Below are 19024 nucleotides of genomic sequence, written 5' to 3' on the forward strand. Positions count from 1 at the left end.
AATTTAAAAGAAAAATAAAACAGTGGAATTGCGATTCATGCACCTGCAGATTGTGTAAAGTTTTTATCAAAGATTTAGGGTTTATATATCAATTAATGTGGAGAAAGAGGAGAAACTGTCCAGCATATCGTGAGCGGATGCAAAGAGAATACAAAATAAGGCACGAAAATGTAGCGAAGAGAGTCCATTGGGAACTGTGCAAGAAGAATGGTCTTGAATATCGAGAGAGATGGTATGAACATGTTCCTGAAGGTGCTGTAAAAAATGATAATGTGAAAATACTGTGGGATATCAACATACAATGTGACAATGTTATTGAGGCAAGAAGACCATACATTGTCCTAGTTGATAAGAACAACAGAATTTGCACAATCATTGATATAGCAGTACCAGCGGATGTCAGGGTGGCTGAGAAGGAACGAGAAAAGATTGGACCTGAAAAGAGAAGTTACACGGTTATGGAATATGAGAAAGGTTCAAGTTATACCGGTAATTATAGGAGCCCTAGGGAGTGTCTCAAAAGAGTTTGAAAAATGGACAGAAAGTCTTAAAATTCCGTGCATTACAATTGAAATGCAGAAAACTGCCTTTTTAGGAACGGCTAAAATTCTAAGAAGAGTCTTAGACATGTGAATAAAGAATAAAGATGAAAGCCCTCCTGTAAGACCTTGGTTGTTAGTTATGACTCGTCTAGCAGAAGTAAAACGGTAATAAGATCAGCCAGACCACAAAGGTTGAAGGAATATAATAATAATAATAATATGTTATGATGAAAGAACGGGGATAACCCACAAGGAGAATCCAAGAATGCTCGTTGAAATTCTGACGTTTTGTTCATCTTTCGCCAATTCTGTTATTCAAATATAAAGAGCTTTTACAAAGTTCTTCGTCTTCCACATTTAAGAAGCATAACGTTCCCTATAGCACATATCAAAGTTAAGGAAGACCAGATTTAAATACAGAAAAGCATTTATGCAAAAGAAATTACGCACTAAATGGTATGGTATTGAAACCACATACTCAGTAATGAAGGAGAAACTAACCAACACGATCAACAAATATATTTTAAACCATCCATTTTGTTGTAATATTAACTACTTTTCAGTAGAACTTTCCTTCTCTTCCTTGGCTTTTTTTTCCGTGTCCTTTTTCTTTTCCTTCTCTTTTTTTTCTTTGGTATCCTTTCCTTTTGTTTCCTCCTTTTCGTAATCCTTATTTTGTAGCTTGTTATTGATCAAATTATGCAAAGCAATAATTGATCGAATCATAGAGGCAACATAAATGACCAGCATTTGATCATTAGTTTTAACTAAAAATGACTTCATGAACTCATCAATATTCAGATTTGGCAAAAGATTAAAAACGTCCTGGAGTTGGTAAACGATGGCATGATTTATTGGGAGCTTTTTGGCAACAACTTGTTCTAAGTAATTTTGGATGTCGTGCAAATGTGAATGCAAGCCTTTCAGGGAAACAAGCTGATTTGTGATTCTTTGCGACAAAGTACCAACCGTAATGTTTCGAATATCCCTGTGAATAAAATAACTTCATTTAAAACTTTTGCTAGTGTAAATTTTGTCTACTCAAACAAAACACCAAGTCAGAAAGATGGAGCTCTAGATTTTTTTCATTGTGAAAATTAAACCATTTCTGGTTTCTGTGTCTAATAGCATTATGTCTAAAATCCATCAATAAGTACATTTTTAGAAACAAAAGACTTTTTACAAATATAACTGAAACAGAAGTCTATTTGTGAAAAACTAAATAAGTACCTTAAAAGGTGTTCAACTCCAACTTCTTCAGCTTCTTCAGCACCAATTTCACTCGGAATATGTTCAAATGTCTTGGATGTTGGAGTGCCATCCTGATACAAAAAAAGGCATATAATGAAAATAGCACGAGATAATGTGAACAACACCAACCAAATTCTAACATTTTGCTGCAATGTTTGGCAATGATGGCTTGGCAAATAGTTTTCAAATTCTCTTTCATCTGAACTCCTGCTGTCAACCCCTCCCCCTTTAATAGGACTGGAGCTAATACTAATTCATGTAAACTTGTGATAACACTATCAAAAATATATCAATTGCGGAAATATGTTTATATACATAAAGTCAATAAGTTCAATAGATTTCCTTGCAAGTTGAAAGTCAGATTAAACAGGCCATTACCAAATACTTCTCTGCTTTTCATCCCTGTATTGTTTAAAGTAGAAAAAGCCCTTCCATCAATTCAAAAGGATTTCGTTCCTACCACACAATAGAGTTTTGATATCTATAAGTTTATGTGTCAGTGTGATTCTGGCTACATAGGACGCACAACCCAGCATTAGAAACAAAACTTTCTCTCTAAGAGAGAACTTCCTCAGTCTTGCAGACTTTTGGTAGAGCCTGATCATCGTTCCATCTAGCGGTTTTGGAATCTATCTACATAAATGTGAAAAAGCCACTACTGTGTAGACAAAAGCAATCTTTTAGGAAACATTCTCAATTTGCAAGTAGCACTGATGGGTCAACTTCAACAGTCATGTGCTCGCGTTTCTGATTGGCCTATTTCGATCTACAACTTGGTATATAAATTTCTTGGTTTAGTGTTTTTTATCTTTGTTCTGAAATTTTATACTCTGCTCATCAAAATATACATCCAGATTTTTAATGAAAATTGACAGACAGTGATAATTACATACATCATGAACTTCCTCGACGGCTATGTATGCTTCAGTTGGGAGGCCAAGTTCCTTTGGCTTTGCATCAATTATAACTAAGACCTGTAAAAAATAAAATGCAAAATGTAATCTATACATAAACATTCAAGTGGTCTTATGCAGTTTACTCAAGATACCTGGTATAGCTCTTAATCCCCCTCCCAAATCTTAGTTAGCCTTCTATGTTGGCAGCAAATCTCTCTTGGTTTTCCCCCACTACATCAGCTCTATATGAATATAGATTCTACTAAAATGTTTGCACTCTGGTGAAAAATGTCCGAGTGGTGTGATGTGTGAGATATCTCTGAAAATCTAAAATGTTAGCAACACTATGCTGAGTAGCTTCTCTCTCTGAATTCCAATATATAAATATATATTTCTTATCTTTTCTGCCTCTTATCATTCATCTTAGATTTTCTGTGAGAGACATTCTTTGTAGTCACTTAGTAGTGGACCTACAGGTTGCCATGAGATTTTGATGACTCTGACTTTGGGACTTCCACAGCTTCTGATCATGTCTGGTAAAACTTTTTTCTTCCTAAACTCCATATGTAAGGTTTGCTTTATACTCTTATCAAGTTGATTGGCAGCTTTCTTTCTGATAGATCTAATGCCATTAGGGTACCTCCCTAACCCTCATTCAATTGATGCTGGTGTTTGGTCTTTCTGTATCATAACCTCTTTCTACACAGCATTGTGCTGCTAACCTATCTATGTTTTACAGGCATTTCCATGCACACAGCTACCAGGAAATTTGACATTTTATCCCTGGTTTCCTGAGTTGTGCCAAGGGCTATAAATTTTCCTTCCAAGGGCTATAAACTTTTGAACATTTGGAATGTTTTTAAAATTTTCAAACATTGGAATGCACTTTTCTCATCCCAGATTCTTATAATCAATCAGTATAAGCACGAAAAACTGCTATTGTGTAGACAAAAGGAGTTCATTTTCCCCTTAGGACTCCATTGGTAACATTCTCAATAGGCAAGCCGCACTGATTGGGCAACCTCAAAAGTCATGTACTCGTGTTTCTGATTGGCCTATTCTGATCCACAAACTTAGTATATATATTCCCTAGCGTAGAGTTTGTGTTCTATGGTCTGATGTTTTAGACTCTGAATAGTGTCAGACGAAAGTCTTTAGTTCAGTCAAATGTTTGCTTTTTTAAAAGCCATTTTCAAGCTTTGTACCACCAAAAGATTGTTTGAATCAGTCTTCTATTCAAACCAATATCAACAAACTTGATGATAATCTTCCCATTTGTCTTAACATTTCTCTTCTTTCCCCTTTTAGAGCACTGCTAAAGGTCCCTCTAGCCTCTCCCTAACATTACCAACTAAGAAAAGGTCAACAACTAGCGAGGATTGGTCAGTGCTTAGGGCACCAGTTAGCTATAATCTGCCTCTGAGGTTTGTAATGTCATACTATTCTAAAAGGAAAATTTAGAAAAGACCATACTATTTTTGGAATGAATTATAAAAAAAAATTTCTGTATATATCTAAGGTACTTACAGAATTTGGATTGAATCTTCTGACCACTTCATTTATCCTTATATCATTTGGATGTAGCTTTGGTCCAGTGTGATACCATCCAACAACTCTTTCCTTAGCTTTAACATAACAAAATCAATTTTAGTACAAATGAAGTTCTTTTAAAATTCTAAACAGAATGCATAATGTGCTAATGTGCCAATTTTTGGTAGATTTTGATAAATTCAAACCCCCTAATACTACTAAGGCACTATTAGACAGAAGTTTAACAAGTAGCCAATATACCCTATAAAATCATCTAAAGCTTCGGTGCAGTGCATCCTGAGATTAGTAGTTACAAGGATGTGGTATGTGTTTCCTTTGGCATGTTGTTCATGGTGGAAATCTTGGGAATCTGTCACATAATCACTTTTAACAGCTAAAATAAGGAATCAGTGATCACCAAAACTATCCCTAGCTTCTTTCAAAGCTCTTGCCAAGAATAACACGGTGGAAACTGCCAGCAAAATAGAAGTATTTATTGGCTATTTGGCCCTATTTGCAAGGTCACTTTAACTATCCAAATTTAAACCAAAGAAAATAACCTTCCAACCATTGCTCCTAAACCAAACCTCAAAAAAATTGTCATAGACTTGAAAAAGGGGTGAACCTTTGCTTTGAATACAAAATTGTTAATGAGTCTAGCCCAACGCCTAGCATCAAAGAAGAACTTGGTGGCAATTGTATGTTGATGCCTCATTTACAAATTCAGCTGAAGATGAGATCCAGGGACAGGATAATACATTTTGCACTGATCTGGCAAGGGCCATTTTTTTGCATTTTTTTGCAATAATAGGTTAGCAAATTTTTTGAAAGCTTATGTTAACATAACTTTAGAATGTTTCTTCTCACAGATCGAGAGTGGAAGCCGTTTATCTTGACTGGGAACCCTTTTTCATTCATTTTCTTGGTGTTTTATCTTGATTGATGATATGTTATAGTTTTTAACTTGTTTAGTTTGGTGTAACTATCCTCAAGCTAATTGTATCTAGTATTTGTATAATAATTGAAATCTTCTCTGAATCAGACAGTTAGCGGATAGTTAATACGTTAGTGTAAATAATAACTGGAAAGAAGCAAGTATCTTCTAAAGGGGACATTTTCCGGCGTTCTTAAGTGCACGGCCTAAAAAATTGTTGGTCACACCCTTTTCAGCTCTACTACTTTCAGATTGCTGTGCCATGCCTGATCTCATTTTTGGCATCTATGAAATAAACTACACACCAAAGGAAACAATTACTTTTTTCAAGTAACCATCACTCCCAGGATGCACCGATCAAAAACATCAAATAATGTTATGAGGTAATTCAGCTATTCTTGATTCTGGACTTGATATGGGATTACCCACAAGTTCAACAAAAATTCAACACAATGGTCTAAAATCTTTTGTAAAACCATGGCAATAATGATTTGGTCTTATAACTTTATATATTTATATAATTATATAAAGTTATGATTATAATATTCAGTAGACTAAGGCTGACAGGAGGAAATTATTTCCTTCAGAGTGATGCCAGCTGTAAAATTATTGCACCTGGTTTTGTTCTTTTGTCTTGTAAGTCTTTATTTAAAGTTCCATATCTAAGTGAAGTTATACTGAATAAGTACTTTGCAAAACATTTGCCAAGTTGTTTTTTATAAACATATGTATATAATCATTATAATGACTACAGTTTGCAGGCTAAAACTACCCACCATTTACTTTCTTGAACATGGCTGACATATTTTCAAGATAGTCGTGGTCCAAGTACCATACAGTTGCATCTTTATCATCTTCATCAAAAGGAACTAAAAGAATACAAAGAATCCATAAACTGAAGTTGTCCCAAAGGTTCTGCATCTTTATGCTAATAACAAAAAGTTGTATGATGCACTCCATACACTCATTTTTAACAAAAACTATTTTATATATAAGAACAAGAGCCTCAAAATTGGTCAAAAGTTTAGAAAAAATTAAGAACAAGCTAAGACTTTAATTTTGATCAATGTTTCATCTCAAAAATGAGGAGAGAAATACAGCAATTGATGATGTGTGCACACTATGTCAGTACACTTGAACAAATTCAAATTCATTTAATATTCAGCAATCATTTTACCATATTTAAAGTCAATAAAGTCTCAATAAAGATAATTAACAATTTAACAATAACTAAAATTTTAACAATAATGTTACCTAGGATATTGGGAGGAACCAAAACTGTTTTTGAGCCCAACCAGTGATGGACACCTGGGGGGCAAGGGGGGGGTGACTGCCCCTCCAATACTTTAGAGGACAATGGTCTTCTGTTCCAAAGCAATGGGAAATGTGACATCATCTTATCAAGACAATAGGCTTGCCCCCCCCTAATATTTGACCAAGTGTCCGCCCCTCAGCCCAACTCTCTAACTTTCAGTGAAATAGTAATATGATCAAAGTAACAGTGAAAAGGACTTATAATAACAAAAATTTAGGTATTTAAACATTACAAGATAATATGAATTCGAATTAGACAAATGCACACAGCATCAACTGCTGTTTATTTTACATAAGAGATTAATTCAGGAACTGCCATACTCTGCAGTGCAAGGTTGGGAAACATGTATGATTATGGCTACGGAAAGCTCTGAGCAATAAAACTTTCAAATGCGAACCGGCAAGGTATTTGAGCAACAAGCAATGTAGATTGCGCTCTTATAGGCATTTCACTTAAACTTATTGACATGGCAAGGTGTTAGTGCAAGATAAGTATGTTCTGCAACATATTAACGTTCATTTAAAGCGTAGCTGTGAGCATATGAAAGTTTTGCTGCCTGGATGCAGCCAAGAAAAGAAGGCTTAGCCTAACTAAATACATCTTTAATCTAGGTACTAGCCGTAGCAGGTAGGCACGTTCCATTCTTCATAAAAGAGCATATTTTGTTTGAATTAGTAAAATTAAATAACTTCATTCAAATGGAAATTACCTGCAAAGCTGTTCGAAATGTCCAATATTTTATTTCTCCTTGACCCAAGCAAGACTCCCACAACCCTTTGAACATTGCCAGTTTTTCCAATTCTGTTAAAGTGATCCACGACACTCAGTAGTACTAAGGGATGCACTACAACCTTATCAATCAGTTGCTCTTTCGTTGTTTCTTTGTCTACACTTGATGATTCCATAGCTCTTTTTAGTTTTATTTAGAAAGTTTTGATCAATATTACTACAAAAACGGCTGGCCTAACTTAAACGCTTGCTCTATTCACTTTTTGTAGAGGGATAGTGGAGGCTTCTTCATAACGAGGCAAAATCAATAAAGCCCCCTGTTTCCAACAGAATTTCAGGAAAAGCTGAGGTTTTATTGCAGTGAATTTTATCACAGTTGTTTGTGGATTTGTTAAGAATATAGATGATAGATAATGTTTTCAGGGAAGAAGCTATTTAGATTAAGCAGAAGCCTATATACAACGAAACTATTTCACCAAAGTAGTAGATGCGAAAGATGCAATTTATTACGAAGGACTACCAGCAAAAAAACAATTTCTAGTAATAAGCAGAGAAGCTGTTGGATGTCAGCAACATTAGATGACAGATATAAAATGCAAATTTTCCAAAACAGCAGGGAAAGGGAATTAACAGAGAACACTAGCAGCCATCTTCAAATATCTAGACCTGTGGACAAGGACTATCTAAGTATCGATGAGCTTGTGTCAATTTTAAGAGATAATTCTTGCGAAGATCTTTGTGTTATTAAGGTAGATGTTACAAGAGTCCAATTCCATTATGTAGACTATTTTATTGTTGTAAGTGGACGCTCTGTGAGGCATTTGAAGTCAATGGCAAACGCACTGTGTGCCAAGGTAAATATTTTTTCATTTTTTGAAGGTCAGGTTCGTTAACATACGTTTCTGTCCCCCGATTTTTGGGTTGTGTGTGCCTACAACGAGCCAGAAAAATCACGCTGGCATATAAACATATGTAAAGGAACCCTTTAGGAAGGTAGGAACACAATATTTTGAATGAATGTAAGGGTCCTTCTTGTACTGTAGACAACTTATGGATTGATTACAAAGAAGCATTGTAATGATAAATTTGATTGTTTTGATTACCTTTTCGATATTCCTCAAATGTTAGGGAAGAGATGGGTAGAAAAAGAATAAGATACTTTTCAAAGTATATTGGAAGCTTATGTAAGTGACTGAATTGGAGTCAAAAGCAATCGAACCATGGCCTTTATAAATTTCATATGAATTTATAAATTTACGTGCCAGTGTGATTCTGGCTACGTAGGACGCACCACTCAAAGAGTGGAGGATAGAATAAAACAACATGTTTCGTCTAATATTAGAAACAAAACCCATCCGCAAAGAAAACAGCCACCTCGGTCTTGCAAATCTAAAATTACAACTAAAACCTGCGATTCTGCTATCGGGCAGCATTTACTAGAAAACCCAGATTGTGCAAAAAACTATAACGGCGACATGTTTCGGATTATTGGTAAAGCCCGATCGTTGTTCCACCTAGCAGTTTTGGAATCTATCTACATAAGCACGAAAAAACCGCTACTGTGTAGACAAAAGGAGTTAGTTTTCACCTTAGGACTCCATTGGTAACATTCTCAATAGGCAAGGGACACTGATTGGTCAACCTATACAGTCATGTGCTGGTGTTTTCTGATTGGCCCATTTCGATCCACAACTGGGTATATATATTTCCTAGCGTAGAGTTTTCGATCTATGTTATGACGTTTTAAACTCTGAAGAGTGTCAGACGAAAAGCTTTAGTTTACTAAATGTTTGCTTTTTTCAAAGCCATAAACTTTGATATAATTTACTTTGTATTATGGCATTTTGTTTCATGTTATATAGTGGTGCTTTGTTAAAAATGTTGTTTGTTTTTATTAATTTAGTTTAAGGAAAAGGTTAGAGAGAGGAGAGGGAAGTCTACAGCAGTTGTTGAAGGGGAACATTGCAATGATTGGATGGTTGTTGATATTGGTATGGTTAGTTTTCACTCAATCTTGCTAGTATATGGAAAAACTTAGTTTTGAAACATTTTATTTATAGTGAATTCATGCATATTGCAGTTACAGATGATTTCTTACCAATATTTGATTAACAGATCAAAACAACAAAAATTTCATTTTATACAAAATAAACTTTGAATTTCAGTTGAATGATTGGAACCAGGGGCAGCTTGGGGTGGTATTAAAGGTATTCATCAAGTAAAATTTTCATTTTCAAAGAAGGAGACATGCATGCTCTGAACTTGCAAAAAATGTCGCAGCTTCTCTGTACCCTGCCACTTTTTCACAAAAATTTTTTAGGAAGCCTGCAATTCAAAGAGCCAATCTTTATTTGTTTTTTAGTTCATTCAATTAAAACTTTTTGAAATCCTTATTCAAATGATCAAAATGTGCCTGATGTTTAATCCATGCCATATTCAACATCCTTTGCCCTGGTAATTTTGCCCCTATGCCTCCAAAAATTTCTTTGTCTGTTTTGAATATGCAAAACATTCCTGGAAATAACTTTGAGAATATGCAAAAAATGAAGTTATACTTTTGCTAGTAATGTCTTTTGCAAAAGATAATTTGATTAACAAAATTTAGACAGCGGATGTAAAGGGCATCATAGATGAAACCATTTAAGGTCCCCTGAATCAAAAGTTAGTTGTATAACCTGTGGATGAAGTCTTGATTCAAATTAATGAATATCCATGCAATTTAGCATCAGAAACTACTCCAAAGAGCGAGAGGTAATGTTTTGTCACATTTTTTCTCTAATCAGATGATACAATTTGTGCTGCATTTTTCTATATACTGTAATTTGCAGTAGCCAACATTCATGTCTATTTCATAGGAGCCATTAATGACCCACAACAGGCGCGATACGTTACCTATTGAGAAAATAATTTTCAAAAGTAACTTTTGTGTCTGGGGGGACTGCAGAGGCAGTGACTTTAATTGATTTTTTAAGTGATGCAACATTTAAGGATGCAGCATTGAAAGTTGCAGTGTTAAGAGATTTAGCATTGAGAGATGCTGTATTGGGAGAAGTTGCTTGGTTACTAAAATGAGCATAGCACTGCTGTCGTTGTTAAATGTCAATATGGCAAGGAATCAATTGCATAGAATATGCCTATCAAAAAAATTCATATTTATCCTTGTTTTGTCAAGCTCTTGAAATGTAAATGCTGCTATTTGCAGATGTGGATGAGATTGATAAAGGTCATTTGGGAGACAGCAAATTTGCTACTTGTATCTTTAAATCTTTCATTTGTAGGCAACATTGTTGTCCACTTCATGATGCCAGAAACCAGGGAAATTTACGAACTGGAGAAGCTTTGGACTTTAGGACCGTATTTTGACGATCAGCTGGTAGAAATGGCAAATCTCCCTAACGAATCTGAGATGGTGTTGCCATTTAAGTCTAAATTTACAAGCGGGAAGCGGCTTTCAAAGGGGATAAAATGTGACTGACATGACGCGTGGTTGCATAAAATTGAATGTACGCTTCTGCAGCAAAGATGCTGATGTACCAATGCATCAATGTCAAAATGTATCAAGTATTGATTTGGGCCTACTGTTTCATGGCTGTATTTTTGTATTTCTAACCTTTAGATGCCAAAAAGAAACCACTATGTTGTGATGCATGTCCTAACTGAAATGATTTTTTATGTGTTCTAGATCTATTCTTTCCTAAAGCCTGTTCGAAACAAGGAGGTTTTAATAATACATTAAAATATTCATTGCTCTAAAGCTCACTCCTTCCATTCATTTTACTCATTTTTTCAGTAACATTTTCTTTCCCGTTCAAATTAGTAACTCAACAGCCTGAAGCAAAGTACTGCGCTGTTCTACCAAGGGGTGGTTTGGGGCCTGTAAGTTCAAGTGTTCTCTCTAAAATCGGTTTTTGAGCCAGAAAAAGAAACTTTGCTTTGCATAATCTAGCTTGAATTTAAGAATTTGAAGATCTCATATTTACCAGTTCTCTACTCTGAAATATAGGATCTTTCATTGAATGTATTGCTTAGATTTGCATGGGGCAAAGGTCATACAACATTTCATGACACCTCTGTCAATAGAAAGCAAAGACTTAGTAGCGAGCCGCGTACAATTTCATCTATTCTTAAGCTTGACATCCACTTTTAGCTACTTTGACCTTGTTTGCAACCGATGCAATCGGAATATTTTGGTGCAAGAAACATTACTCCTGATTCGAAACTCCCTGTTTATGGTCGATACCAAACCTTCATAAAGTGGATTGACAGCATTCTTTCCCATAAGTCCAAAGCCTTTAGAGTCGATTGCTACCACTTCAGTCCTTACACAATATATGCTGGTGCTCCACAGAGTTATATCGTATCTCCTGTTTTATTCATTCGTTTCAACAATCATCTACTTTCTTCGACCTTTATAAGTATCATTCTTTCGCTGATGACACCTAAACTTTTTAGGGTCCTTTTGGTCACAACACAATTCACTGATGAACACTACCTTTCAAAGAAATGTGAGAAGTGGGTAAAACTTTCTCATTGATTCTTCTCATCCAAGTATCTGTTAGCCTTTTACAAATCGGAATTCGTCCTACTTTAGATTACTGCTCTCATGTTAATCGTACCGCTTCTAAATCTTCTCTAGGTTTTCTTGACACAATCTATTCAAAGGCCATTTGCCACAAGTATCATCAAATAACGTTTTCATTGGTATTGATTGTTGAATTTTTTCTTTTCGGCCATTTTGATAACTGGGTTATCGATTTTAAGAAAGCTCGTTTTTCATTCAAACAAGAGTGTTTGTTCAAATCGCGTCTATAGATTCTAATTCGATTGTTTTTCAAGTCATTTTTCCAGGCTGTTTTGTTACATCTGCGGCAAATCGTTATAATGATTTATAGCTTATATTTGATCTGTAGTCAACGAAAAAATTTAAGCATGGCTTTATCCTATTTTCTGGTAGTTCACACACACAGTAAGGAAGGTAAAGTATCTAAACCTAGAAAAAAATAATTGGATAAAATGAATACTTTCTCAAAAAAACTTTTCGAAATATTTGGATGTATTCATTAACGAAAAGTCAAATTCGAAACATTCTTATAAGTCAAGTTGATATAAAACATTGAAAAGCATCAGTATTCTTCTCTATATATTAATGAAATATGTTTCCTTATAAATTTTAAGCATTTGTTCGTTTTTCTAGCCACAAGTGCTCTATGCTCTGCTCCATGATCAACACTAATTTTCGATGCAGTTGTTGCTAAGCGGTTTGAATGATAAAATCTGCTTAATACATTGTTCATGGTAACCCAATATGGGAATTAGGAATTAGGCTACTTAACTTTGAGCCAGAAAACTCATGTTTCGTATAGTTAAATAAAATAAATTGCTGTTTGGCATAGATTTAAACTTGATTTGGCTTTTTTATTAGAAATGTAATTGCGTTACAACGGCACATGGTGCCCATCCTCAAGAGCCCCATCAGCGTTAGATTTTCATTATGAATTGTCGGTCAAGGGCAAAGGTCTTGCAACGTTTTAGAAACCCGTTTAACTGAACCGCATGAACACAAGAATATCGATAGAAGAGCTCCACTACTGAATATACAGTGCTACGTAGGTTTGGAAAGTTGATGTATTTTTGTGTAGAGTCTGGCCAAAATGTCTCATATCCAGCCTTTCGTAAAGTCAAGCAAATCAGTGCCTGAATCATTGAAGAAGACCATTTTAACAGCTTGCTAGATTATGCTTATTTTAAGCAGAATTGAAATCGGCGTGTAGTTGACGAAGTGTCTAACATCTCAACTTTTAAACATTTCTAGGAAATCTTCCTACGTAAAGTTTGTTGTGATGATGGCAGCTCAGCAACTTTACATACTTAATTAGTTTTTTGGCTTTGCTTTCACCAAAATGCTAATTATGTGCTAGCTCAAAAGTCTTATTTAGGGACGCGTCGAAGTATCTACAACAGGGGGGGGGGGGGCGGAGGATATGTGGCTTTATCCAAAAAAGATTTCATAGCCCCTTTAATAAAGGACAGAAAAATTCCATGGCCCGTTGTGAAAAGACAAATGTTTTTCGTGGCCCATGTCAAAACTTCATGGTTTATTTTTCAGCTTGCTGATAGCATTTAGTTATCTAGATGTTTCATTTTGTTGGTATGTTTTCATCATGACATTAAAATTGTTGCCATCAAAATCTTGAACCATCATTTACACTAATTCACGCTGGTCTATTGAAACGAAATATGTATCTACATGAAACGAACTCTGTTGTAGCTTGTGGTGACACGACCACTTTTTGTTTTTATGAAAATACTCTCAGGAACAAAGTCATTTTCGATATTTTCTCTTTCACCATCACTGTCATCATCTCCCCTTTTACTGTCACCATCGTTACTGGCTGTTGCACGAATCACATCATCCTCTGTGCTGCTGCTATAATCTCCAAAATTGCTACCATTTCCATTTTCTGGAAGATCATCTTTTTCCATTTCTGTTGCTGGTTTGTCTATAGCATCATCTCTTGCTGCATTCACTGGAACAAGCGTTGTTGCAATATGTCCTTTAATGAAATTCACCTTTGCGGTCTTTTTAAGCTTCACAGCATGTTTCAGTTGATAATGATGAAAGTTTTTATCCAGAACATTTACTGTCTGTTTCTTTAGCAAGCCATTGTGAAACAAATCAACCCAATAAAACTCATCAAGCTCCTCTTCTTTGTTTGCCTCCCGATTTTGCTTTCTCACATCCTGGCGCTTTTCATTTCGTATTCTTTTACCATCCAAGTGATTTAGATAGTCTGGCAGTCTAATTTAGATAGTTAGTTAGTCTGCCTGTTTCAAACATAATTTCAAAGGTTGAGAAAATGCTTGACCCCAATAACAAAGATGTGGATGGCAATGCCATCAATGTCACCAAATATTCATCTGCACTTATAAGGATCAGTGTACGTGATGTTCATTGTGTTGAAAATACTAAACTCAAGGTAGAGACATTTCTGCAAGAACTTTCAGACGTCAAGGAAACCACTGAATGTTTAAAAATGTTTAAAACCGCTGTTAGATCAGAACATAAAGAGCGCCTTCAAAACCATCTTGTATCTCAAGGTACCGTTCTTTCCTTCATCTTTGACCACTCTCTTCCTATAGCCTCTAAAATATGGACCACGGCTCAAAGCAACATGCCCAAAAACATTTACAGTTTAACTATCAAAAATCTTAGCAACTCCCTTGCCGCGCGAAAAAACCTATCTAAATGGAACTCTGCATTAAACTTCCTAGCACAGTCTTTTAGGGCTATACCTAATTGCTCTCTTTTACATAGACCTTTTAGGTTATCTCACACCCTCTATCATAACAGGAGACTCTTTCCGTCCTGATCTACTTCTAGTCACTTCTGACCATCGCCTATTCATACTCGAGCTTACAGTAGGATACGAAACTAACTTGGATGTTAATGCTGACCGCAAAAGAGGGAAATACTTGCATCTCATTCACAGCCTAAGCTCAGCCTATTCTTCTATCATGTTTGTTAATCTTTCTATCAGTTCCCTAGGTATCTTTGGTCTCTCCTGCTCCTTTTTCATCGACATGTGCAACGCTCTAGATATCAGCGAGAATCATCTCCGCTTCATGATTTCCAAACTATCCAACTTAACTATCCGTACTACCTATTACATTTTCTGCCGCAGAAATAAATCTTGGAATAATCCTGAACTTCTTCAATTCTAACGATCTCTGCTACTGACAACTTCTAAAACAAACAATGACGAACACACTTTTTCCTTTTTTGTTAATTTATTTTGTTTGTGCTTTTAATAGTCTTTTTCTTCGTAAACCCAGGCTAGCCAATTGCAAATTACTCTTTTAATAGTGAAGTTGGTAATTGTATTTTAATTGAATTGAAAATGAAAAGTTTCCATTATCATTATATATTCATATACACTCCCCTCACGAAAGTACCCGGACAGTCCGAAGATCGATGGCGCTTTCAGACAAAAACAAATTTAGGCTGGCAAAAACGACTTTTTAACTTAGTGAAAATGATTTTTTGAGAAACCCCGCAAAATATGAGAAACCTTTGCGCTCAAGCCTTACGCAAATCAACTGATGTCAAATAGGCGAAGAACAGCAAAGTCAGGTGACTTGGACTCAGTTAAAATGGGCCAATAAAGCATGGTAATTTTTTACAAACTGGTTCTTGAGACACACATATTTTCGAATAAATAGAAATTCAACGTGTTTACTCTCAGTTTGGAAAAATGTTAGCATAGAGATGCCACTGATCGATTATAAAACTTCCTTGCAATTTCCTTGAAAGTTCAATTGTTTATGAACATTTAATGCAGTTTTGCGTAATGATGCAAACCAGTTTTGATGCAAATTTGGTTAGGGCTGAACGCTCAGACGTTGGTATCGCGAGAGCTCTTGCTCTTTTTAACCGTGAACAATTTTTTAGACTTCTTGTTTTACAAATCTTTTTGCATATCTCGAAAGCGGCAGTCTTTGGGCATTCAATGATACTAGCAATTTAATGATAGCTTTTTTCCATCATTGTGGTAAAACATTATTTCTAGACACTGCTCAGAAGTCAATTCATGTCTTTTGGTCGCTACCATCTTCAGGAAAAACCCTCACAGAGTTTGCTGACATATCAATAAAATTATATTTTTTCGACGAATACATAGATTAAAGGCCAAAAAAACGTCAAGAAAAAATTCGAGGAAATTGATTAAAACGTTTTCATGAAAACTGACACTGAAATTTGTAAACAAATTCCTCTAACAACAGATTCGCAACTGAATTCGAAACTGTCCGGATACTTTCGTGAGGGGAATGTATATAATTTTTTCCATTATTTGCTGGCTATGAACATTTTATCTTTTAACACTTATAGCATAATTCTGTTTTGTTAACTTCAGTATAAAATTTTTTTCTTTTTCAAACTTCAAATAAAACTGCTGTAACATTTAAGGCTATATACTTTTATATTGTTATTTAACCTTGCACAAGAGGGCACAGGACTCGATTACCGATTTGGTTTATCCCAGTGCCATGGACAACATTTTGGCATGTTTTTTGAATTATTAGTTTATGTTTTTGATTGTTCCTCTCTCTCTTATTTTTAATTTTATATTACATACGTTACATTGTAAATGATGTTGTTGAATAACATGAAATTGAAATTAAAAAAATTGCACCAAACAAGTTTTTGTTTTGCAAATACTGGTTATTGGGCACCCTATATCATTGGCACCCTGGTATTCAGGGTTACAACGAGGCTGGGCCCAGTCTTCTTGGCTTTTGTTTACACCCTTCCACGTTTTAGTGTTTTCAAAGCTATTCCTGGCAATTTAGGTGCAACGATTGTGGAAAAGAGTCCGGTGGAACTGATTATAGAAACGACTTGAACATGGCATCTTGTTTGTTTTCTCGTGGACGGCTGTTGGTACCAAGACTGAGTACTGTCTTGCGGCCCCAACTTTGTTTCAAATCTGAATCTGCCAAGGAAGCATTCAGGAAAATATTCCCACGCATGGGGGCAGGTAAGCTGAAGGCCAGGTACGATGCAAACAGTTATGGACAAACAGTTGGCCCTGAGTACCCTTTTGACATCGAGAAAACACCCGAAGGAAAGTTGAAACGAGAGAAGTCAAAGGGAACAATGGGCTCTGTTACAGTGGAGGAGATTGTTGATATACTAAGAAGTAATGGCGGAGAAAATATTAAATTGGCGAAGCTGCACCAAGATTTACATTATGCGGATCATTTTGTTATTGTCAGTGCGAAGAACACAGAACATTTAAAGTCGATGACACAAGAGCTTGCATCAAAGGTTTAAGATTATCTAGTCAATACTTGCTGCTATACTTTTAAAACCATAAAACCACATCTGGTTCGACCAGGCCGTCGTTAGCTTAGCTCTTGTGCCCAAGAGGGTTCTCGGATTCCTTTTGCCAACAAAGTGTGTGACCCAGCCTTTTTTCCAACAAAGTCTGAAAAATTGCCAATGAAGTACCTTACATTGCAAAAAACTCCTCGTTTTTGCTATAATTTTTTTTCCCTAGAGGGTGTCACCCCCTCGCCACTCCCCATTGTAGCCCTATTCGGTTTTGCCCTTGCAAATACTCTGTTTTTGATTTTTTGGCATAAAAAGAATTTTCCATGATGTTACAATTGTTGATTTGGAGATTTTTCTATAGTCCTGGTGAACTTTGCAAGTATAATAAGATTTCAAGGAACTTGTTGAATTTCCAAGAACCTAACTGCTAACATTTTTTTAAGCTCATTGCTGCACACCAAGGAGATGCAATACATGTAGAGGGGCTGGGAAGCTTTGACTGGATGGTTGTTGATGCAGGTTTGTTATATTTCCTTTTTTGGCAATTTTCGTCTCTTGTCTCTCTCTAATTAACTTCTAATGCCATACTGGAAACTTTGCCATGCTTCTGCAATAAACGGTCTAAACACTCAAATTTTCCATCTGTGCAGTTTTACATATTGGCCACGCAAAGTCCCTATTCCATAACATTTCATATTTCTGGCATGCTGCTGCAAATTTGCAAAATTATCTTGTCTGCGCAAGAATCAAAGTTTCCAGTTTAGTCTTGATTTATTGCAATTTTTTAGTACAATTCAATAGAATACAAGGCAATATTTTGCCTTTTGTACAAAAATAGTGTAGCCAAAACCATAAAAAGAACAGAGGTAGATTCAGGCAGTTTGATTTACTTTTTTTACCTGTGTCTTCTATTCTCCTCCCCCAATAAAGTCTACCCAAATTGAGAAGGGATTTTTCAGGTGCTGTAAAGAACAACAGATATTACCACAGATTGATCCAATTTTTCCACTTTAAAATGAGAAAGAAAAAAGATGAATATCTTGTGTTTAAAGGGAATTTCAGAAGCTTAATTTTGAAGGTTTTGTTTGTGTCTGAAAGAAATCTGAACTCTAGCTTATGGGGTGAGTTTATAGCACCCTATACCAGGATAAATATAAAATCAATGTTGCCTGAAGCATTATGTTCAACTGTGAATTTAGCATCACCTGTATCTGAAAAATCTCAGCCTTAGCTTGTAACACAGTCAATTTTTTATTAATTCATTGACTTGATGTTGAAAAATTCCCTGTCCCACAAATTTTTCATTTCAGTAACACTACCTTATTTACAACGGGTATCCCCATCATCCTAGGAATCATATCTAGAGGCTTCTAATTAAATAAGATTCATGTCACATGCCCCTGCATATTGCTTGACTGCAGAGTACAGCAGTTTCCAACAAGATCTCAGGTAAGCAACAGCAGAATTTCAAGTATGCAAGTGTGCACTTTGGTATAAGTGTGATGCCTAAACACAAATGCAGCATTCTTAACCAGATGTGCAGGGGAATTTTAGAAAAATTAACTTGTGGGTGCACTTGCTGATCTCTGCAGTCTGAGTGTAGTGTTTTTCTGTAAGGTTCAAGGTGTTCTTAAAAAGGAGCTTGTTTTTATCAGGTCAAGTTGTTGTTCACCTGTTCCTGCAGCACATCAGAGATGATTACAATATAGATGAAGCTTGGGCAGAAAAAGAAGGATCTGCTGTCTGAAACAAGTATATATTGAAAAAATCCATATTCTTGCAGTTGAAAAAACACTCACACTTGCTGCTCTTAGCCTAGCTTCAGCTTTAGATACCTCTTGTTGTTAAATTGTAAAGGAGACATGAATTCTTTAGCTTGAAGATATGTAAAATTTTACAATATTTTGAATTCATTAATAAACATTGTCAAACAAGAAAATTTGCTCAACACACAAATTTTATATTACATAAATATTCACTTTATCAACTTGTTTG

The 19024-nt window shown here is 35.5% G+C and overlaps 3 protein-coding genes across 3 annotated transcripts; 2 read left to right on the plus strand and 1 right to left on the minus strand.

The window, feature by feature from the left end:
- Window positions 1–992: 992 nt before the first annotated feature.
- Window positions 993–7478, minus strand: LOC135681449 (26S proteasome non-ATPase regulatory subunit 7). Its single transcript, XM_065195932.2, has 6 exons — window positions 7178–7478; window positions 5930–6022; window positions 4217–4314; window positions 2687–2767; window positions 1773–1864; window positions 993–1530 (listed from the first exon to the last, which is right to left on the minus strand). Exons 1-6 carry the CDS (start codon window positions 7371–7373, stop codon window positions 1095–1097), a joined length of 996 nt encoding a protein of 331 aa, XP_065052004.2. The 5' UTR covers window positions 7374–7478; the 3' UTR covers window positions 993–1094.
- Window positions 7479–7500: 22 nt separating this feature from the next.
- Window positions 7501–10853, plus strand: LOC148958675 (uncharacterized). Its single transcript, XM_089111698.1, has 3 exons — window positions 7501–8051; window positions 9101–9188; window positions 10476–10853. The coding sequence occupies exons 1-3, from the start codon at window positions 7611–7613 to the stop codon at window positions 10670–10672; spliced, it is 726 nt and encodes a 241-aa protein (XP_088967824.1). The 5' UTR covers window positions 7501–7610; the 3' UTR covers window positions 10673–10853.
- A 5634-nt stretch (window positions 10854–16487) lies between these two features.
- Window positions 16488–19016, plus strand: LOC135681452 (uncharacterized). The gene is made up of 3 exons (XM_065195934.2): window positions 16488–17023; window positions 17473–17548; window positions 18685–19016. Exons 1-3 carry the CDS (start codon window positions 16601–16603, stop codon window positions 18774–18776), a joined length of 591 nt encoding a protein of 196 aa, XP_065052006.1. The 5' UTR covers window positions 16488–16600; the 3' UTR covers window positions 18777–19016.
- The last annotated feature ends 8 nt before the right edge of the window (window positions 19017–19024 follow it).

Source organism: Rhopilema esculentum, chromosome 12 (assembly GCF_057945365.1).
Source record: "Rhopilema esculentum isolate cy_ngs chromosome 12, ASM5794536v1, whole genome shotgun sequence".
Taxonomy (NCBI): domain Eukaryota; kingdom Metazoa; phylum Cnidaria; class Scyphozoa; order Rhizostomeae; family Rhizostomatidae; genus Rhopilema; species Rhopilema esculentum.